We start from the raw sequence: 23,903 nt of genomic DNA, 5'->3' as shown, positions 1-23,903 counted from the left end.
ACCCTGCTAATCCCCCTGGCACCAAGAGCCAATCCACCTAACCTGCACATCTTTGGAATGTGGGAGGAAACCAGAGCACCCGGAGGAAACCCATGCAGACACGGGGAGAATGTGCAGATTCCACACAGACAGTGACTCAAGCTGGGAATCGAACCCGGGTCCCTGGTGCTAACCACTGTGCCACCGTGCCATGCTAACCACTCTAATAAGATTAAGCCCCCTTGTTCTGGACATTCTGTTCCAAGCCATGCAGGTGAAACTTCTTCACTCATCTTCAGTGAGTAGCAGGGAAATTGGAGGGACCCCCAGGGTGTGGTCGACCCTCCCCTTTGGTGGCCCTCGGGTACTGCTGGCCAGGATGATGGTACCCAGAAGGGACCCGTGCTCTGGGTTACAAGTGATGGTGGATTCAATGGAAGTGAGGCTGGAGGAACCAGAACCTCAGGGGGGTGGGGGCAATGGTTGTTGTCTGGTGTCAGCCGGAGGATCCCCTGGGAAGAAGAGGGTTTGCGTTTCCTTCAAACACACGAGGAAGACAATCGGAATTCATCTCTTGCTTCCCGATAGTCAGTACAAAGAATTCTCTGTGTGAATGGGGTTGGCACCGTATGAGGATCAGGGATTACAGGTGGACAACATTGAAGTCTGGCTTCACCAGAGCTCCAGCAGTGAGATCGTCCACTGTTGCCACGGTCATAAAACTTGGAAGTCTACGACGGTCTATGCCAGTGGTTCCCACCCAGTGTACCGCAGCACACTGTCCCTGAAGATATCCCCAAGTGCACCACGCAAAAAGATTCAAAATTCACGTAATTAAACTAAGAATACCCTTTGTCGTCAGCTCTGTGGTTGGCATCTCCCAGACCCAATGTATCTCGGGCCTCCCGCGCTGGGAGAGAGCTGCACATGCGCGGTTTAGGTTGTTTATGTTGGTCAGGCCCACGCGCAGAGGCAACGGGACCTGGAGCTGAAAACAAAGGCCTCATGCGCCCGCACAAGAAGCAAAAACTCAAAAAGGGCGCAGAAATCCTGGGAGAAGCAAGAGAGAGATTAAAAAAATGAGGACAAGAGATTAAAAACAAAGTTCCCAGTAAGGGAGGAAGACAGAGAAAGAGAGTCATAGAGATATACAGCGCAGAAACAGGCCCTTCAGCCCAACTCGTCCATGCTGACCAGGTTTCCTAAACGGAATTGGTCCCATTTGCCTGTGTTTGGCCCGTATCCCTCTAAACCTTTCCCATCCATGTACCTGTCCAAATGTCTTTTAAATGTAATTGTACCCACCTCTACCACCCCCTCCTGGCAGCCCATTCCATAGACGCACCACCCTCTGTGCGAAAAAGTTGCCCCTCGGGTCCCTTTTAAATCTTTTCCCTCTCAGCTTAAACCTACGCCCTCTAGTTTTAGTCTCCCCTACCCTGGGGAAAAAACCTTGGCTATTCACCTAATCTATGCCTCTCATGATTTTATAAACCTCTATAAGGTCACCCACCCCTCATCCTCCTACGCTCCAGGGAAAAATGTCCCAGCCTCTGATAATTCAAACCTTCCAGTCTCCCCAACATCTTTGTAAATCTTTCATGCACCCTTTCCAGTTTAATAACATCCTACCTATAGTGGGGCGACCAGAATTGTACACAGTATCCCAAATGTGGCCACACCAATGTCTTGTCCAGTTGTAACATAACGTCCCAACTCCTGTACCCAATGCTCTGACTGATGAAGGCAAGTTTGCCAAACGCCTTCTTCAAGACAGCAATATGCCCTGACATATAAAAGACTGGGAACCACTGGTCTCTACCACTATGGCACTCAGAGGAGGATGAATAATCTTCAGTGCCTCAATTAGGTCACCCCTTAACTTAGCAAGATTTCTCTACCATCTGGGCTGGGTACCACACACCTTGCCAAAACTGGGCAGGGTTACACCACTTAAAGGGGCCGCTCACACGCAGGTAAAACTGGCATGAGTTAACTCGCTTGCCTTCTCGCTCTTGAGAAACAGTTGAATCGATGAGACTTTTCCTATCCTTTCCCCATCTGCCGCTGTTAGGTTGCCATGCAAACAGAGACCCGCTACAAGTGGGTGGAAAATGACAAAAAAGGAGAGAGAAAATCAGAAACCTCGAGAACTCTCAATTATCGGGATGTAGAAGCTGGTGGCCAAACCAACTCCTATTTACAAGGTTCGTTTGCTTTGTGAGTAGGACTCGATTGGAAGATGATTAAGGTCTTCCACAGTCCATCAGCCCCCTACTCGTTACTGCTGTCTTCCAACCCTCCCACACTATTTAATAACCTACTGCTAGTGAATTCTGATTAGCTGAGCGCTACTGGAAAGAAAATGCGTTTACTGTCACTCAAAACATGCTCCATGGAAACTGATTTTCAGTTTGCTCTTAGCAACACTTAAAAAGAAAAAAATAATACGTCAAGGTGTCACCTCCATTCTGACCAAGGTAACCTGCCAACCCAGAGGTAGATGGTGCCGTATTGTTTCCTTGTTTGTTTTACTTTGGCAGGCGCAGGGGTGGACAAAAACAATGCAGAGAAAGAGGACATGCTCTGCTCGCTCACAACTGGGCGGCACGGTGGCACAGTGGTTAACACTGCTGCCTCACAGCTCCAGGGACCTGGGTTCGATTCCTGGCTCGGGTCACTGTCTGTACGGAGTCTGCACATTCTCCCTGTGTCTGTGTGGTTTCCTCCCACAGTGCGAAAGACTGTGCTGGCCATGCTAAATTCTCCCTCAGTGTTACCCGAACAGGCGTCAGACTAGGAGATTTTCACAATAACTTCATTGCAGTGTTAGTGTAAGCCTACTTGCGACACTAATAAATAAACTTTTAAACTTAATCTTTAAATACACAGCGCCTCAATTCAAGATCACGGGAAAAAGAGAGGCTTCTCCCAGGAAATGGCATCGAGGAAACATGTTAGGTTGATTGGCCAGGTTAAAAATTGTCCCTTAGAGTCCTGAGATGCGTAGGTTAGAGGGATTAGCAGGTAAATATGTGGGGGTAGGGCCTGGGTGGGATTGTGGTCGGTGCAGACTCGATGGGCCGAATGGCCTCCTTCTGCACTGTAGGGTTTCTATGTATTTCTATGTTCTATGTTAAAACAAAGCAAGCCTGATGTGCCTATTCCTGATGTCCGACAGAAGAGAATCTGAATTTCTTTTTGGGAGTCAACTAAAAGTATTTTTTAATTCATTTGTGGGACACGGGCTGGCTCGTATCGCCCATCCCTACTTGCCCTTGAGAAGGTGATGCCTTTTTGCGATTGAAACACCTGAGTGTCTCCCTTGGCCATTTCAGAGGGCAGTTGAGAGTCAACCACATTGCTGTGGCTCTGGAGTCACATGTAGGCCAGACCGGGTAAGGACGGCAGATTTCCTTCCCCAATGGACATCGGTGAACCAGATGGGTTTTTCCGACAATTGACAATGGTTTCATGGTCATCAGTAGATTCTTAATTCCAGATATTTATTGAATTCCAATTCCACCACCTGCTGTGGCGGGATTCGAACCCGGGTCCCCAGAACATTAGCTGAGTTTCTGTATGAATAATCTCGTGATAATACCACTAGGTCATCACCTCCCCATTGTGCGTTTCTATCGCTCCTTTTGCAGCCCTTGAATCTTCCAGACATTGAAATGGGAGGAGGCCATTCAGCCCCTCGAGCCTGCTCCGCCATTGACCTGTGACACCTTTGCACCAAATCCCTTAAAACCTTTGGTGAATGAAAATCTCTCTCAGATTTGAAATTAACAATTGATCGGGCATCAATTGTCATTTGAAAAGGAGAGTTGGAGAGCTCGGTGTGTGAAGAAGTGTTTCTTTATTTCCCTCCTGAAAAGGCTGGTTCTCATTTCTAAACTCTGTCTCTTAGTCCGACACTCCCCCGACCAGCGGAAATTCTTTTCTCTCTATTTTTGTATCAATTCCTCTTATTATCGTGAAAGCGTTGCTCAAATCCCTTCTCGACCGTCCAAATTTCAGGGATTATAAATCCTCGTTTCTAACCTCTTCTCGTAATTTAACCCTTTAGATCCACGTATCATTCCAGCAATTCTACACTCCAACTTCCTCCAAGACAAGTATGTCATCGAAGCATAGAATCCCTACAGAGCAGAAGGAGGCCATTCGGCCCATCGAGTCTTCACCGATCACAATCCCACCCAGGCCCTATCCCCCTAACCCCATGTGTTTACCCCAGCTAGGCTCCCTGACACTAAGTGGCAATTTAGCATGGCCAATCCACTAACCCGCACACCTCCTGAAGATGATGAACTGCCCACAGAATGCACCAGGTGTGGTCCAACCAGGGTTTGTCTACGTTTAGGCCCAATGCATTTTACAGCCAATCGAGTACTTTTGCAATGCAGTCACTGCGGTGATGTAAGAAGCGCAGATTAATTTGTACACAGCAAGCTCCCACAAACAGCGATATGGAAATGACCCTTCTCTACCGAACGGAGAATTTGACGCTCACCTGAAACTCCATTGTCTGCAGCGGGACTGGAGAATCCCAGCCACGGGCGGGGTTGGAGAATCCCAGCCGTTACCTCTGACAGGGTAGTACCCTTCCCCTTCCCTCAACACTCCAGAGATTCAGCTATGATATTGTGCATCAATTCTCTGGGGTGAGGCTTCAACTCCACCACCTTCTGACGCAGAGACAGGAGTGTGACTGACTGGACCACGGCGAGGCAGCAAGAAAGAGCAGAATTCTGCCCCTCTCATTGACTAGGTCTTAGTTCTTGTACCCGTTCACTCATATAGCCAGAGGCATCCTTCCCGGTGTATGCATGCACTGATGCACATTCTAAACTTAGTCTGACTTGCTTCTGTCTGCGTTACGGTACACCACCAGTGACTGAGCTAAAATTGTTCCCCAAGACATTTCTCCAGGTGACCCTCTCTGCAGCAAGATCGTGTTAGAAGCCAGTTTTGAGGCATTGAGTATAAAAATTGACGGGTCATGCTGCAGCTGTACAGAACCTTAGTTAGGCTCATTTGGAATATTGTGTACAATTCTGGTCACCACACTACCAGAAGGATGTGGATGCTTTGGAGAGGATACAGAAGACGTTTACCAGGGTGTTGCCTGGTATGGAGGGTATTAGCTATGAGGAGAGGTTGGATAAACTCGGTTTGTTCTCGCTGGCATGACAGAGGTTGAGGGGCGACCTGATAAAGGTTTACAAGATTATGAGGGGCATGGACAGAGTGGATAGTCAGATGCTCTTTCCTAGGGTAGAAAAGTCAAGTGCTAGGGGACATAGGTTTAAGGTGCGTGGGGAAAAGTTTAGAGGAGATGTGCGAGGTAAGTTTTTTACACAGAGGGTGGTGAGTGTCTGGAACGCGCTGCCCGGGGAGGTGGTGGGAGCAGGTACGATAGCGGCATTTAAGGGGCATCGAGACTAACACATGAATAGGATGGGAATGGGAGGATACGGACTCCGTAAGTGCGTACGGTTTTAGTTTAGGCAGACATCGCGTTCGGCGCAGGCTTGGAGGGCCGAAGGGCCTGTTCCTGTGCTGTTCTTTGTTCTTTGTTAACCTGTCGTGTGCAAACAGGGGAATGTGGAGGAATTTATGGGCTTGTGCTCACTGCCCTGGTTCATAGGTGCTGAAGGGTGGGGGGGGGGGCCCGATCATAAAGCGAGGGGGATAGAATAAACACAGTGGGCGCGATCTCAGCGCCCGTTCCCCGCCACGCTCCCGCTGCAGCGAGGTCGGAGAATTTGGCGGCCAGCCAAATCTCTGTTCAGTGTGGCGGGATGGGGAAAATCCCACCGGTGTGAAAGGCGGTAAGATTCCGACCAGCAATCCTGACTGACAGCCGAGTGATTCGTGACCCAGTCAACCCCCTTATGAAAAGGGTTTAATTTCCTTTGGCAGGGAAGTTAATCAACGTGCCGGGATTAGTAACTGTATTAAACAGCCTGCAAACTGAATCTTACGCAGCAGAGGAAGTTAGACCTCTGGTAGAAAGGAGCTGGCAGCCAGTGTGGGAGCTGCCTTCGGCTGGAGATCCTTGAGAATGTGGAAGAGTTAGTTTCTAATGAAGGGTTCGGTTGTGTTGCTTTTTGAAAAGTGTGCCAGTTGCGCCGGACAGAATGAAGGACAGACGGTGGAGGGAGGGTTTCCAGAGCATTACTGTTATTCAGGCGTAGAATATTAGCTCTGGGAGTTGCCCTCCTTGTACCCCCGTGCCGTTGGTGCTGTCTGAGGAGCACTGGAACTGAAAGGTGACCTTCCCGCACTGTACCTCAGTCATTCCCTCCTGCCCAAAGTAGCTCAGCTCATTGCCATCCAGCACCACGCTGGCCGTGTAGAAGGTGTCCGGCTCAATCTGCACCGGATGCTCGAACCACACGGGGAAGGTGTGGCTGGAGCCGTCCGAGAAAAACTTGCTGAAGTTCTGGCCCAGCACGACGCCCTGGCGCTTCAGCTCCAGCGTGGCGCTGTACTCGGCCGAGCCGCAGCTGGAGCCGTAGAGGCCGAACCCGGCGATGAAGACCCGCTTGTCCACGGCGAACTGGATGCTGTCGCAGCGGCCGCGGTAGCGCCACTGGTTGCTGCGGTAGGCGCACGACTGGAAGCGGTGGCAGCGCTGCGGCGCCAGGCCTTTCCGAGGCTTGCACACAAACTCCAGGTCCGGCTTCTTGGCCGCCGTGTACCACAGGAAGATGTCGTTGGTCTCGTTGAGAGTCAGGACGCCGGACTGCGCGGCGCCATTGGCAAAGTCGTCCAGCGTCATGGCCGGGATGCGGATGAGGTAGAGCGCCTTGCCCAGGACCTTGCGCTTGTTCTCAATGTTGACGGACAGGTCCCGCCTCTGGCATTCCACCTCGGCCCAGTTCAGCACCGCCTCAAACAGGATGATTTCCTTGGCGTTCAGGGTCTCCCGATTCAGGATGCTCTGCAGCGTCTGGTAGTCGATGTCACAGAAGCCCTCGGACCTCAGGGCCAGCTCAGCCTGGGCATCGATCACTTCCCAGCACCGCTGGGTCAGGTCCGGCTCCTCAAAGAGGCAGCTCTGGGACAGCAACACGCAGGCATTCTTGGCGCTCAGGCTGGTCTCCAGGAAGTTGACGCAAGCCCGGGCTAGATGAGGGACGATGTATTTCTTCGCAGCGTAGAGGGTGGCTAAGACTGTATCCGCAGCCAGGTCTATCTCGTCACAGTAGATGTACCTGTAAAGAGAAGCAGGAACTGAGTCAAAATGATCAAGGTTCTCTACAAGCTGCAGCTGCTCAGAACCTTATGGTACACCACCAGTGACTGAGCTAAAACTGTTCCCCAAGACATTTCTCCAGGTGACCCTCTCTGCAGCAAGATCGTGTTAGAAGCCAGTTTCGAGGCACTGAGTATAAGAATTGGCAGGTCATGCTGCAGCTGTACAGAACCTTAGTTAGGCCTCATTTGGAATATAGTGTACAATTCTGGTCACCACACTACCAGAAGGATGTGGATGCTTTGGAGAGGATACAGAAAAGATTTATCAGGATGTTGCCTGGTCTGGAGGGCATTAGCTACGAGGAGAGGTTGGATAAACTTGGTTTGTTCTCACTGGAACGACGGAGGTTGAGGGGCTACCTGATAGAGGTTTACAAGGTTATCAGTAGCATGGACAGAGTGGCTAGTCAGGTGCGCTTTGCTAGGGTAGAAAAGTCAAGTGCTAGGGGACGTGGGTTTAAGGTGCATGGGGAAAAGTTTAGAGGAGGTGTGTGAGGCAAGTTTTTTACACAGAGGGTGGTGAATGTCTGGAACGCGCTGCCCGGGGAGGGGGTGGGAGCGGGTATGATAGCGGCATTTAAGGGGCATCTTGACGAATACGTGAATAGGATGGGAATGGAAGAATACGGACTCCGTAAGTGCCTACGGTTTTAGTTTAGGCAGACATCATGATTGGCGCAGGCTTGGAGGGCCGAATGGCCTGTTCCTGTGCTGTACTGCTCTTTGTTCCCTTTGTATATGGATCTGCTTTCTGGGATCAACACCTGTCTTTATAAAACCAAGTCCAACCTGTCCAAGTGTGACTTTGCTCTTTCTGGAAGAATCTCTCCCATTAGTGAGGTTTATCCTTGCTGCGTGTTGTTCCTGCCGTAATGCTGACCTGTTTGATTTTTTTTTATTCATTCGTGGGACATGGACGTCGCTGGCTGGGCCAGCATTTATTGCCCATCCCTAGTTGCCTTTGGAGGGCAGTTGAGAGTCAACCACATTGCTGTGGCTCTGGAGTCACATGTGGGCCAGACCGGGTAAGGACGGCAGATTTCCTTCCCTAAAGGACATTAGTGAACCAGATGGGTTTTTCTGACAATCGACAATGGTTTCATGGTCATCAATAGATTCTCATTTTGTTACATGCTATTTATAACGGGATAATTATCCCAATTTAAATAAACCAATACCTTGGAAAGGGCAGGGATGGATTTGTCTGGGGATTAATGCCTTCACTTGTTAAGAACGTTGGGTGTATGAGAAGGCCATTCAGCCCCTCTACCCTGTTTCGTCATCCAACTGGATCATGGTTGATCTGAATCTCGACTCCATTTGCCCTTCTATCCCGGGATAGACCTGACTTTGTGTGCCACTGATTTTCCAGCCTACATACGAGGGGTAGGCCATTCGGCCCCTCAAGTCTGCTCCGCCATTTGATAAGATCGTGGTTGATCTGACAGTGGCTTTAGCTCCACTTTCCTGCCCACTACCCAATACCCTGGACTCCCTTGTAGGCCAAATATGTATCGAACCCAGCCCTGAATATAGTCAATGACCCAGTCTCCACTACTCTCTGTGGAAGAGAATTGTACACACTGACGAACATCGAGAAAGAAAATTCGCACCTCTGTCTGAAACAGGAAACCTCTTATTTTTATAGAATGTCTCCTGGTCTGTCCCACAGGCAGGCACACTCTCTCAGCATCCACCCTGTCAAGTCCCCTCAGCATCTCACACGTTTCAATATGGTCACCTCTTATTCTCATTTCATTCCCACTGAGAATGATATTTGCAAAACGCTCGAGATGCAGCAATGCTTCTCGAAGACGCTAACCTTCCTCAGAATAGAACAAATGTGGAGGGTTTTACGAGAGTGGAAACGTGTGCTGTAAGATTCAGCGTCGTCAAGGTCGCGGAGCCTGTATTTGCAGCAGGCTCAAAGCTGAATGTATGTGTGGATTGGGGAACAACAGTTCGAGTCACACACGCGCGCGCGCACACACACACACAAACACACACACACAAAACACACACATACAAAACACACACATACAAAACACACACACATACAAAATACACACACTCTCAGAAATGGTGAATGCAATATAATTACAAAAAAACAATATTCTGGGTTCCACAGAGTCACAGAATCCCTACAGTGCAGAAGGAGGCCATTCAGCCCATCGAGCCTGCACTGACAACTATCACAATCCAGCCCTATTCCCATAACCCTACGTATTTACCCTGCTGAACCCCCTGACACTAAGGGGCAATTTACCATGGCCAATCAACCTAACCCGCATGTCTTTTGGAGTGTGAGGAAACCGGAGCACCCGGAGGAAAACCCACGCAGACGCGGGGAGACCACTGTGCCACCTGGCAGGATTAGCCAAGCCATGGTAAATGTGTGGGGTTACGGGGATAGGGCAGGGGAGAGGGCGTGGGTTAAGATACTCTGTCAGAGAGTCGGTGTAGACTTGATGGGGCCGAATGGCCTCTTCTGCACTGTAAGGATCCTATGATTCTAATGTGTTACCATGATATGATGTCTACACCTGAATAGGTGCTAAATTCTGGAATTCTTTCTCGAAACCTCTCTGCCTTCCTTCACAACATTCCTTAAAAACCTGCCTGTTTGACAAAGCTTTTGCCCAGCGACCAGTTGCTTTATGTGGCCCTTTGTCAAATTCAGGCAGGCGCCGCCCTCGCCAGCCACCATGAGGTGCGGTTCCACCTTGGTAAAGGTGCTATATAAATGCAATTTGCTATTGAGGTGTCCAGAAATATACGCAATGTGACATTCTTGTTGGGAGATTGTGTTGCGAATAATTGGTTCTCAGCCACCAATACTCAGCAAGGATAGAACGGCAGCAAGTCCAATGCCAACTTACTCATTATTTTAATATCTTATCAGGCACAGCCAAATAAAATCATTTTACATCCAAACAAATGCTGACAGCGTATCTCACCGGGATGACCAACTAAAATGTAAAGTAAGGCTTACATTAACACTGCAATGAAGTTACTGTGAAAATCCCCCAGTCGTCGCACTCCGGCGCCTGAGGGACAGTTTATTTCATAGAATCCCAACAGTGCAGAAGGCGGCCACTTGAACCATCGAGTCTGCACCGACCACAATCCCACCCAGGTCCTATCCCCATAACCCCATGCCTTTACCCTAGCTAGCCCCCCTGACAATTTAGGGGCAATTTAGCATGGCCAATCCACCCAACCCGCACGTCTTTCAGACTATGGGAGGAAACCGGAGCACCCGGAGGAAACCCACGGGGAGAACGTGTAGACTCCACACAGACGGTCACCCAAGCCAGGAATCGAACCTGGGTCCCTGGTGCTGTGCCACCGAGCCGCACAGTGTCCCATATTTTAAGCGGCTTCCCCTAATTTTGACCGTTTGTGGCTTCAGGGACATCTTTTACCCAGTGCTGCTGGGACAGCCTGTGGGAAACGGTTTCTGGGAGTCTCCAGGGTGAAGATGAGTGATTTGAACGGGACTACAAGTGAGTGAGCAGCCAGCAGAGAGACAGTAATGTTGTGACTCAACAATAAACTGGGGGCTCTAGTTGATTTTAACTTTCTCCCACCACTATTGAGTCGAGACACCCCCTTTCCCACCCACTCTCACGCTGAAGCGACTCCCTCCCCACTCTGACCTTCACCCTACCTGGAGCTGCAACATGATATTCTTTTTTTTAATTCATCCGTGGGACATGGGTGTCGCTGGCTGGCCAGCATTTATTGCCCATCCCTAGTTGCCCGAGTGCAGTTGAGAGTCAACCACATTGCTGTGGCTCTGGAGTCATGTGTAGGCCAGACCAGGTAAGAATGGCAGATTTCCTTCCCTAAAGGACATTAGTGAACCAGATGGGTTTTTTCCGACAACGGTTTCATGGTCATCAGTAGATTCTTAATTCCAGATATTTTTTATTGAATTCAAATTCCATCTCCTGCTGCGGCGGGATTCGAACCCGAGTCCCCAGAACATTAGCTGAGTTTCTGGATTAATTGTCTAGCGATAATACCACTAGGCTATCACCTCCCCAAATTTATTCCTTACTGTGGCCGGCATGGCACAGTGGTTGGCACTGCTGCCTCACAGCGCCAGGGACCTGGGTTTGGTTCCCGGCTTGGGCCATTGTCTGTGTGGAGTCTGCATGTTCTCCCCATGTCTGCGTGGGTTTCCTCTGGGTGCTCTGGCTTCCTCCCACAATCTTAAAGACATGCAGGCTAGGTGCAGAACAGGCGCCGGAGTGTGGCGACTAGGGGAATTTCACAGTAACTTCATTGCAGTGTTGATGTAAGCCTTACTTGTGACACTAATAAATAAGCTGTACTTTACTTTTTACTTTATTCTGCACCCTATCCTTTTCCTTTTCTCTATGTACTCTATGAACGGTATGTTTTGCCCGTATGGTGCGCAAAAAACAATACTTTTCACTGTATACCACCCAATACATGCGACAATAATAAATCAAATGTGTACTGTGTACAGTTCTGGTCACCCTATTATAGAAAAGATATTATTAAACTAGAGAGTGCAGAAGAGATTTACTAGGATGCTACCAGGACTTGGTGGTTTGCGTTATAAGGAGAGGCAGGATAGACTGGGACTTTTTTCTCTGGAGCGTAGAAGGCTGAGGGGTGATCTTATAGAGGTCTATAAAATAATGAGGGGCACAGATCAGCTAGATAGTCAATATCTTTTCCCAAAGGTAGGGGAGTCTAAAACTAGAGGGCATAGGTTTAAGGTGAGAGGGGAGAGATACAAAAAGGTCCAGAGGGGCAATTATTTCACACAAAGGGTGGTGAGTGTCTGGAACAAGCTGCCAGAGGTAGTAGTAGAGGCGGGTACAATTTTGTCTTTTAAAATGCATTTAGACAGTTACATGGGTAAGATGGGTCTAGAGGGATATGGGCCAAATGCGGGCAATTGGGACTAGTTTCGGGGTTTTAAAAAAAAGGGCGGCATGGACGAGTTGGGCCGAAGAGCCTGTTTCCATGCTGTAAACCTCTATGACTCTAAATCAAACCCATCCCCCTGCCCCGCCCACCATTGTCATCATTTAAATATCCCTTATTTTATCTCATAAGGGGTATACCCTGTAAATCACAGCCTACCTTCCTTGGACATTTTAGTAAGGTAAGGTACCGTGCCGCAGGGATCGGTACTGGGGCCTCAACTATTTACCATTTATATCGACGATCGGGAGGAGGGGACTGAGTGTAGGGTAACAAAGTTTGCAGACGACACAAAGACAAGTGGAAAAGTGAATCGTGTGGAGGGCGTAGAAGGTCTGCAGAGAGATTTGGACAGGCTGAGTGAGTGGGCGAGGGGGCTAGATGGCCTACTCCTGCTCCTATTTCTTATGTTCTTATGTTCTTATGTACTTGCCAGTATCTGGTCACATCACGACAATGGAAGCTACACTTTGATTACCAACAACACACACATTATATCATATCTTCTAAAGACTACAACCTGTACGGTTGCAGGTGGTTTCACATAATTAATGAAATTGGGTACAATACTTACTTCAGCATGGCAAGAAAAGCACCGGGTTCAACATCAGGGATTCGAATTTCGTCATTATCTTCCGCCAGTTCCCCATAAAACATTGCATGAAATACTGAGCTCCCAACGGCCAAAACGTACTACGGTGGGGGAGGTGGAGGAATGAAGAGCAGATACAGTTAAAAGAACACCAGCAAGAACAGCAGGAGGCCATTTAGCTCGTCAGGTATGTCCCTCATTCAATGAGATCATGGTCGATCCAAGATTCATCTTCATATTCCGACCTTTCCCCCGCAAGTCATAGAATCCCCACAGTGCAGAAGGAGGCCATTTGGCCCAGTAAACCTGCACCAACAACAATCCCACCCAGGCCCTATCCCCGTAACCCCACTAAACCCCCTGACACAGAAGGGGCAATTCAGCGTGGCCAACCCACCTAACCCGCACATCTTTGGAGTGTGGGAGCAAGCCTGAACACCCGGAGGAAACCCACGCAGACACGGGGAGAACGTGCAGACTCCACACAGACAATGACCCAAGCCAGGGATCAAACCCGGGTCCCTGGTGCTGTGAGGCAGCAGCGCTAACCACTGTGCTGCCTCCTAATACCTTTGGACAGCAACACTTTGTCATCCTCAAATTGAAAAACATCAATTGATGTTTTGGAAGAAGTTACAAACATCTCTGTGTAGAAGTGTTTCCCAATTTCATTCCTGAAAGGTCTGGTTCTATTTTCTAGACTATGCCTCCTATTTCTAGACTTCCCAACCAGTGGAGAGACCTGCTCTCTACCAACCATCCTTAACAACTTGATATCGTTCATCAAATTTCCAGTTTCCTCCCACAGTCCAAAGATATCCGGGTTAGGTTGATTGGCCATGCTAAATTGACTCTTAGTGTCAGGGAGATTAGCAGGGTAAATATGTGGGGTTATGGGGATAGGGCCTGGGTAAGTTTGCTGTCCATGCAGGCCCGATGGGCCAAATGGCCTCCTTCTGCATTGTAGGGATTCTCTGATTCTATTCTCTGATTCTACCCGTAACTGTCTAAATTCTTGGGAACACAATTCTAGTATGTGCAATTTCATCCCAATATTTAACCTTTGGAGCCCAGGTACCAACTGGTAAATCTACTTTGTACTCCTTCCCAGACCAATGCATTCTTCCTAAAGTGTGGTGCCCAGTATTAGTACCTACTGGGTTCTGTTGATGGAGAGATACAGTGCAGTAAAGGCTCTTTGGCCCATCGAGTCTACATCAACAATAGCTACCTAGTAGATGTCAGATACCTCGCAGTTTAAGGTAAATGGTTCACAGATGTTGAGTATTGATTAGTTAATGATACTCAGATATGTACATATAGAGTTAGTCTGCACTGAGGGAGATTTAAAAACATAGAAATTAGAAGGAGGAGGCCATTCGGCCCTTCGAGCCTCCTCCGCCATTCATTATGATCATGCCTGATCATCGAATTCAATATCCTGATTCCCCTTTCCCCCCAAATCCCTTGGTCCCTTTAGCTCCAAGAGCAATATCTAATTTCTTGAAATTACACAATGTTTTGGCCTCAACTACTTTCTGTGGTAAAATTGAGTTAGAGTAAGCTCTGTAATGAACAGTCTCTACTGAAAGCATCCTGGTCTCAGTGTCTTTACAACCTGTCTTGGGAGTTTCCCACACATCCAGAAGTGAGGTCTAACCAGGGCTTTGCATATCTGAAGGATTACCTCAACTCTTTTGTGTTCTACTTATCCAGGTGTAAAGGCCAGCTTTCCATTCGCCGTTTTTTGATTATTTCAATTGATTGTAATACGGTGGCACAGTGGTTAGCACTGCTGCCTCACGGTGCCAGGGACCCGGGTTCAAATCCCGGCTTGGGTCACTGTCTGTGTGGAGTCTGCACATTCTCCCCATGTCTGCGTGGGATTCCTCCGGGTGCTCCAGTTTCCTCCCACAGTCCATGGTATCCATGATGTGGAGATGCCAGCGTTGGAATGGAGTGGGCACAACGAGAAGTCTCACAACACCAGGTTAAAGCCCAACACCTGAGGACACACCTGAGGAAGGAGCAGCGCTCCGAAAGCTTGTGATTCCAAGTAAACCTGTTGGACTTTAACCCTGGTGTTGTGAGACCTCTTACTGCTCCCACAGTCCGAGAGATGTGCTGGTTAGGGTGCACTGGCCATGCTAAATTCTCCCTCAGTGTACCCGAACAGGCACCGGAGGTTGGCGACTAGGGAATTTTCATTGTAACTTCATTGCAGTGTTAATGTAAGCCGACTTGTGACACTAATAAATATACTTTTTAATTTTACTGATCTGTGTACCTGGGGCCCTCAGTCTCTTTGGACCTCCACTGTTTCTATCTTTTCAACAGTTAGAGGCCGCTCTATTTGACTCTTGTTTGCCCAAAGTGGAGGGATCCATATTTACCTGCATTGATATCCATGTACCGTTGTTTTACCCTTCATAGAATCATAGAATCCCTACAGTGCAGAAAGAGGCCATTCGGCCCATCGAGTCTGCACTGACCACAATCCCACCCAGGCCCTACCCCCATATCCCTACATATTTTACCCGCTAATCCCTCTAATCTACGCATCCCTGGACACTAAGGGGCAATTTTAGCATGGCCAATCAACCTAACCCGCACATCTTTGGAGTGTGGGAGGAAACCGGAGCACCCGGAGGAAACACTCGCAGACACGGGGAGAATGTGCAAACTCCACACAGACAGTGACCCAAGCCGGGAATTGAACCTGGGTCCCTGGAGCTGTGAAGCAGCAGCGCTAACCACTGTGCCACCGTGCCGCCTGATCGATCTAAGGAATTTCATTACCACACAAGCAATCGCTCACTAATTCGGAAAGGACATTGCTCATGTTACCTGAAAAAAACCAGCAATTTTTAAAAATTCATTCGTGGGACATGGGCGTCACTGGCTGGCCAGCATTTATTGCCCATCCCTAGTTGCCCGAGGGCAGTTGAGAGTCAACCACATTGCTGCGGCTCTGGAGCCACATGTAGGCCAGACCGGGTAAGGACGGCAGATTTCCTTCCCTAAAGGACATTAGTGAACCAGATGGGTTTTCCCGACAATCCACAATGGTTTCATGATCATCAGTAGATTCTTAAATCCAGAATTTCTTTTATTGAATTCGAATTTCACCACCTGCCGAGGTGGGTTTTGAACCCGGGTCCCCGGAGCATGAGCTGAGCTTCTGGATTAATGGTCCAATAATACCACTAAGCCATCGTCTCCCCTACCTGTACCCTGGGTTTCAGCAGGAATGCTGTTGTGTGAGGTTCTCTGAGGTGTAAAGACAAATCAGCCTACAGCACTATTCCCGAAAATGTACAACAATTCAACATTGATCCGAAGCTACAGACCATGTTGAGGATAGCCTAGTGGTATCGCTAGACTATTACTCCAGAAACTCAGCTCATATCCTGGGGACCCGGGTTCAAATCCCGCCATGTTAATGGTGGAATTTGAATTCAATTTAAAAATACAGAATTAAGAGGGATATGGTCCAAGTGCAGGTCAGTGGGACTAGGCATAAAATGGTTCGGCACAGACAAGAAGGGCCAAAAGGCCTGTTTCTGAGCTGTAATTTTCTATGGTTTCTATGGTTTCTAATCCACTGATGACCATGAAACCATTGTCGGAAAAACCATCTGGTTCAATAATGTTCTTTAGGGAAGAAATCTGCTGTTCTTACCCGGTCTGGCCTACATGTCCTGAACCGGTCTGGCAGCACGGTGGTTAGCACTGCTGCCTCACAGTGTCAGGAACCTAGGTTCAATTCCAGCCTCGGGTGATTGTCTGCGTGAATTTCCTCCGGGTGCTCTGGTTTCCTCCCACACTCCAAAGTGTGTGGGTTAGGTGGATTGGCCATGCTAAATTGCCCCTTAGTGTCCAAAGATGTGCGGGTTAGGTTAATTGGCCATGTTAAATTGCCCCTCAGTGTCCCAAGATGTGTAGGCTAGGGGGATTAGCAGGATAAATACGCGAGGTTACGGGGATAGGGGCTGGGTGGGATACTTGTCGGTGCGGGCTCGATGGGCCAAATGGCCTCCTTCTGCACTGTAGGCATTCTATGATTCTATGTAACCCCAGAGCCACAGCAGCGTGGTTAACTCTCCACTGCCCTCTGAAACGGCCTCGCAAGCCACTCAGTTGTATCAATCGCGACAAAGTCTCAACCCACAGCCCGTGGACTGCAGCGATTCAAGAAGGCAGCTCACCACCACCTTCTCAAGGGCAAGTCGGGATGGGCAAAAATACTGGCCCAGCCGGCGACGCCCCTGTCCCACGAATGAATTAAAAAACCCAGATTCTGGAGGAAAAAGGGGATCCTGTTTATGCTGTAATTGCTACAGGGGTGTGAAACGGATGGTATTAATAGGAGAGATAGATCAGTGGGTAGATTAAGCATCTACATGCCATTAAAATGATTGAATGGATAATTCTCTCTCCACCATTCCCAGCAAATAAAAGGAATGATCAATTTTCGCTGCAATTAAACCTCTTGTGGCACAAACAAACCTCTCAAATGGGAGGGAGAGAATGTTGGCATTTCTGATAACAAGCTGACTTCTGCAGTTGGAGAAAATGGGCCCATTTATTTTGACAATGTCACCTTTAAATGGGAAAGACATTGTGGTGTGGGATAACATCAAATACCTCGTGCGACACTCCACGGAGACATGAGGGGACGTGTGGGATACTGAGCTCATACATCCTGACTGAGCTCATGTCAGAGACAAAGGTTCCAGTCTTTATTGCAATGTTAGCGGGCAAGATGGAACATCAGGGCATTTATTGTGAAAAAGGTCAGCACCAAACGTTCCCGGCCCAGCCTTAAAATAAATGCTGACCTTTACAGTGAGCGCATGTTCACCCCGCACTCTATGCTTCTCAAATCTTGGCCTTTTAACCAGGAACACTATCGTGCCACCTTAAGTGGCATGTGCAAACTTCTAATAGCATTTCCCCTGCTGAGAAAGACATTGCTACACCATCAGTTCTCAGTTGTTTTCAATATCCTTTTCCAAAATCCTCGACATGACATTTTGCACCACCAAGTCTGATCGGAACAAGAGGTGGGGGAGAGCACGGAGGGCTGGTTGGAAGTTGCAGAGATAAGGAGGGCAGCACAGTGGCACAGTGGTTAGCACTGCTGCCTCACAGCATCAGGGATCCGGGTTCAACTCCAGCCTCGGGTCACTGTCCGTGTGGAGTTTACACGCTCTCCCCGTGTCTGTGTTGGGTTTCCTCCGGGTGCTCCGGTTTCCTCACACAGTCCGAAAGATGTACAGGTTAGGTTGATTGGCCGTGCTAAATTGCCCCTTAGTGTCAGGCGGAGTAGCTAGGGTATCGTGGGCGGCACGGTGGCACAGTGGTTAGCACTGCTGCCTCACAGCGTCAGGGACCCGGGTTCAATTCCGGCCTCGGGTCACTGTCTGTGTGGAGTTTGCACGTTCTCCCCGTATCTGCATTGGGTTTCCTCCTGTTTCCTCTCACACTCCAAAGATGTGTGGGTTAGGTGGATTGGCCATGCTCAATTGCCCCTTAAGTGTCAGGGGGACTAGCTAGGGTAAATGCATGGGGATAGGGTCAGGGTGGGATTGTTGTTGGTGCAAACTTGATGGGCCGAATGGCCTCCTTCTGCACTGTAGGGATTCTATGAGGCCATTTAGCCCATTCTTCTGCCACTCTATGAGATCATGGCTGATCTGTGACCCAATCTAATTTACCCACTTTTTGCCCATTATCCTTCAGTTAGATTTAAAATTAACAATATCTCTTCATGGCTGTTAAGTGATATCATCGATAGCAATAAAAATCTAAAGCATTGTTAACAATTAAAGTACTGATGATCCATCCTTACCAGCCAAGAAAGGGACTTGCATGGAAGAGGTTTCCAAACTTCGACCAGTTTTTGTGTGTTAATACTTCTCAATCTCACTCCAGAGAGGTTTTTGGATCTAATTCTTTGACTCAATGCCCTCACCCTAATTACCCAACTCAATGAACTAGTTTCTCCTAATTCACCCTATCTGTTCCCTCTAATGTTTTGAAAACTTTGATTGAATCGCTCCTTACTTTTCTAAATTCCAGAGGATACAATCCCAGATTGTGGAATCATAGAATCCTACAGTGCAGAAGGAGGCCATTTGGCCCATTGAGCCTGCACCGACAACAATCCCCACCCAGGACCTACCCCGTAACCCCACGTGTTTACCCTAGCTAATCCCCCTGACACTAAGGGGCAATTTATCATGGCCAATCCACCTAACCCGTACATCTTTGGAGTGTGGGAGGAAACCGGAACACTCGGAGGAAACCCACGCAGACACGGGGAGAACGTGCAGACTCCGCACAGTCACCCGAGGCTGGCATTGAACCTGGGTCCCTGGCGCTGTGACGCAGCAGTGCGAACCACTGTGCCATCCATCTCCTTGTAATTTAACTCTTAGTATCCACGCATCTTTCTGCTATATCTACGCCATACTCGCCCAAAAGCCGATGGGCGGGTTAGGTTGATTGGCCATGCTAAATTAACCCTTAGTTTTCCAGGATTTGATTAGCAGGGTAACTAAGCGGGTATAGGGCCTGGGTGGGATTGTTGTCATAGAATGACAGTGACCCGAGGCCGGAATCATAGAATCAAAGAAACCCTACAGTGCAGAAGGAGGCCATTCGGTCCATCAGGTTTGCATCGACAACAATCCCACCCAGACCCTATTCCCGTCATCCCACATATTTACCCTGCTAATCCCTCTAACCTACACATCCCGGGACATTAAGGGGCAATTTAGCATGGCCAGTCAACCCTTCTTTGGTTTCCTCCCACGTCTTTGGACTGTGGGAGGAAACCGGAGCACCCGGAGGAAACCCACGCAGACACAGGGAGAATGTGCAAACTCCACACAGACAGTGACCCAAGACCGGGAATCGAACCTGGGTCCCTGGCGCTATGAAGCGGCACTGCTAACCACTGTGCCACTGTGCAGACTCGATGGGCCGAATGGTCTCCTTCTACAGCGTGGGGATTCTAAGATTCATATCACTATGATAGCGAGGTCAGCATTCTATTAGCCTTTCTGATTAGCTGCAAAATGAAAGCAATGATTTTTATAAAGCACATCTATAGTATAATGGATAACTGATTGATAGCTGGGCAAAGCACGAAATTGCTTCTGTGAGAGTGCAAGTTATTGATGCACTCTTCACGTTTGTTGAATAATCAATTGGCTGCCTATGCCACCGCTGCTTACCTTGTGTCCGGGCAGTCGCTGGGTCCCGCCTTGTGGTCCCACCACAAAGTGAACATCAGCCATCAAATCGTTGTTAAACATCACGGCATTTCTAGGGGAGAGGAAGCATCATACTCGATCAGAAAAAGTGATTTAAAGTTTACTCATTAGTGTAGGCTTACATTAACACTGCAATGAAGTTATTGTGAAAATCCCCTAGTCGCCACACTCCGGCGCCTGCTCGGGTACACTGAGGGAGAATTTAGCACCTAACCAGCATGCCTTTCAGACTGTGGGAGCAAACCGGAGCACCCGGAGGAAACCCACACAGACATGGGGAGAATGTGCAAACTCCGCACAGACGGTGACCCAAGCCAGGAATCGAACCCAGGACCCTGGCGCTGTGAGGCAGCAGTGCTAACCACTGTGCTACCGTGCCGCCCCTTATTAATATTGTAAAGTTACAGCACAGGAGGAGGCCGTTCAGCCCATCTTGGCTCCACCAGCCGTAAAATGAGCGATCCTGCCTTATCTCACCCTACTGCTCTTGAAGTGCTGTGATCTATGAACCTAATGGATAGCCAAGTGATTTGAAACACAACAGTGTAAGCCTACTTGTGACCATAAGACATAGGAGCAGAGTTAGACCACTCAGTCCATCGATTCTGCTCTGCCATTCAATCATGGCTGATATTTTTCTCATCCCCATTCTCCTGCCTTCTCCCGTAACCCCTGATCCCTTTATTAATCAAGAACCTACCAATCTCTGTCTTAAAGACACTCAATGACCTGGCCTCCACAGCCTTCTGCGGCAAAGAGCTCCACAGATTCACCACTCTCTGGCTGAAGAAATTCCTCCTCATCTCTGTTTTAAAGGATCGTCCCTTTAGCCTAACAACTAAACTTAAAACGGATTTCTGCCTCTTTAAAACAGGGCATTCCAGACCCCCACCATTCTCTGGGCAATAATTTCTTCTGAACTCCTCTCTAATTCCTCTCTCAATTACTTTTCAATCTCTGCTGTGGGTTACTGACCTCCCTGCTAAGGGAAACAGTTCCTTCCTACACACTCTATCCACGCCCCTCATAATATTTTTCCACGCCAGTTAAATCTCCCCCTCAGCCATTCCAAAAAAGATAATTCCAATCTTTCCTTCTTGCTAAAATTCTCCATGCCAACAGTTAATCTTATTCAATCTAAATTGCCTGATGAACCCTGCCCTGCAGCCACCATTGACTCACGACCACTAATAGTGCTCCCAATCCTCTCTCCAGGAGGTTGTTTAGCAGGAACTCCCGCTCCTGATGTTAATAATGAGGTTTTGTTAATATTACTGCAAATCATAAAGGGGTTTGGCGGGGGTGGGGGTGGATTTGACCTATTGCGCCTGTATTGGCCCTTTGGAAGTACAGTTGCGTCTAACCCCTGCTTTGTTTTGCCCGTAACCCTATAGGTTATGGGTGGCACGGTGGCACAGTGGTTAGCAATGCTGCCTCACAGTGCCAGGGGTTAGGGTACAATTCCAGCCTTGGGTCACTGTCTGTCTGCGTGGAGTCTGCATGTCCTCCCCGTGTCTGCGTGGGTTTCCTCCGGGTGCTCCAGTTTCCGCCCACACTCCAAAGATGTGTGGGTTAGGTGGATTGGCCATGCTAAATTGCCCCTTGGTGCCCAAAGATGTGCAGGTTAGGTGGATTGGCCATGTTAAATTGCCCCTTATGAGCCAAAGATGTGCAGGTTAGGTGGATTGGCCATGCTAAATTGGCCTTTAGTATCCAAAGATGTGCAGGTTGGGTGGATTGGCCATGCTAAATTGGCCTTTAGTATCCAAAGATGTGCAGGTTGGGTGGATTGGCCATGTTAAATTGTCCCTTACTAGCCAAAGATGTGCAGGTTAGGTGCATTGGTCATGTTAAATTGCGCCTTAGTGTCCAAAGATGTGCAGGTTAGGTGCATTGACCATGTTAAATTGGTCTTTAGTATCCAAAGATGTGCAGGTTGGGTGGATTGGCCATGCTAAATTGGCCTTTAGTATCCAAAGGTGTGCAGGTTAGGTGGATTGGCCATGCTAAATTGGCCTTTAGTATCCAAAGATGTGCAGGTTGGGTGGATTGGCCATGTTAAATTGCCCCTTATGAGCCAAAGATGTGCAGGTTAGGTGGATTGGCCATGCTAAATTGGCCTTTAGTACCCAAAGATGTGCAGGTTAGGTGCATTGGTCATGCTAAGTTGCCCCTTAGTGTCCAAAGATATGCAGGTTAGGTGGATTGGCCATGGTAAATTGCCCCTTAGTGTCCAAAGATGTGCGGGTTAGGTGCTTTGGCCATGTTAGATTGGCCTTTAGTGTCCAAAGATGTGCAGGTTAGGTGGATTGGCCATGCTAAATTGGCCTTTAGTATCCAAAGATGTGCAGGTTGGGTGGATTGGCCATGGTAAATTGCCCCTTAGTATCCAAAGATGTGCAGGTTAGGTGGATAGGCCATGCCAAATTTCCCCTTCATGTCCAAAGATGTGCAGGTTAGGTGGATAGGCCATGCTAAATTGCACCTTAGTGTCAGGGGGATTAGCAGGGTAAATACATGGGGTTGCGTGGATAGGGCCTGGGTGGGATTGTGGTCGGTGCAGACTCGATGGGCCGAATGGCCTACTTCTGCACTGTAGGATTCTATGAGGTTCTCATCCTGAAGAAGCCCTTTGTAAATGATTAATGGAATCAGCTGAGGATGGAGCATTGCAGATGCTGACAGCGCTCTGAACGTAAACAAAGAGCTCACTCTCCTCCCCCCAGTGGGATGCACTGCCTGAGAGTGTGGCGGAGGCGGGTTCACTTGAAGCATTCGGTCGGGAATTAGCCTGTGATCTGAGGAGGAAGAATGTGCAGGGTTACAGGATGGAGGCTGGGGAATGGCACTAGGTGAGTTGCTCATTCGGACAGCCGGCACTGACACGATGGGCTGAATGGCCTGCTTCTGCTTCGTAACAACTCTCTGATTCTTCAAATCTTTACCAATGATTTTAAAAACTCTGATCTCTGGTTGTTAACCCACTTGCCAGGGCGTGTTTGATATCTATCCGATCAAAACGCTTCCTGCTTTCCCCATCGCCTGGTGTTTCACTTTTATCGCGGTGATTGTAATTTAAAAGCAAGACACATTTATTTTTGACACTGAATTAAAGCAGTTTCTGGTGATTCATCCCTGCACATTTTCCACAATCTCTGCCTTCAGCTGCTCGATCTTAATGCCATTTAGGAGATTTCACACATTCACAAAAGCAGCAGCGATACATTCACTTTTAACTATTTGCTGTTAAAAAACAGCTCCCTCGCTGCGTGTCCGTGACAAAGGCTGCTAATGATTCCATTCTCAGCAGCCCCCCCTCACCCCCGCAAACCCCTCACTCCCCTCCCCCTCACTCACCCTCCCCCTCAAACCTCCCTTCAATCTCACTCCCCCTCCCTCCCCCTCTCCCTCCCTCCCCCTCTCCCTCATTCCCCCTCTCCCTCACTCCCCACAAACTCCTCACTCCCCTCAACCCTCTCCCCCTCAACCTCACTCCCCCTCCCTCCCCACCCCCTTCCTCCCCTCCCCCTCCCTCCCCTCTCCCTCATTCTCCCTCTCCCTCACTCCCCGTCCTCCCCCTTCCCCGTCCCTCCCTTTCCCACCCTCATTCCCCCTCATCCCCACAACTCCCTCACTCTCCTCCCCCTCACAGCCCCTCCCCCTCATCCCCCACAACTCCCTCACTCCCCTCCCCCTCACTTCCCTCCCCTCCCCCTACTCCTCCTACCTCCCCCTCACTCCCCCTCCCCCCCACTCCCCTCACTTCCCCTACCTCCCCCTCACTCCCCCTCCCCCTCACTTCCCTCCCCTCCCCC

At 49.0% G+C, this 23,903-nt stretch overlaps 1 protein-coding gene across 2 annotated transcripts in view; it reads right to left on the bottom strand.

The window, feature by feature from the left end:
• Positions 1-1,491: 1,491 nt before the first annotated feature.
• Positions 1,492-23,903, bottom strand: part of LOC144504661 (BTB/POZ domain-containing protein 3) — a 61,880-nt gene continuing 39,468 nt past the window's right edge. For both annotated transcript variants that reach the window (XM_078230356.1, XM_078230355.1), the window contains 3 exons: positions 20,050-20,140; positions 12,788-12,906; positions 1,492-7,205 (listed from right to left, as the gene is read on the bottom strand). In XM_078230356.1, the coding sequence (XP_078086482.1) occupies positions 6,173-7,205; positions 12,788-12,906; positions 20,050-20,140 (1,243 nt within the window). In that variant the 3' untranslated portion in view covers positions 1,492-6,172. The remainder of the gene's footprint in view (positions 7,206-12,787; positions 12,907-20,049; positions 20,141-23,903) is intronic.

The sequence above is a fragment of the Mustelus asterias genome, chromosome 15, assembly GCF_964213995.1.
Source record: "Mustelus asterias chromosome 15, sMusAst1.hap1.1, whole genome shotgun sequence".
In the NCBI taxonomy this organism is placed as follows: Eukaryota; Metazoa; Chordata; class Chondrichthyes; order Carcharhiniformes; family Triakidae; genus Mustelus; species Mustelus asterias.
Note: the sequence above shows the minus strand (reverse complement) of the source record. Positions and strands in the feature narration are given on the sequence as shown.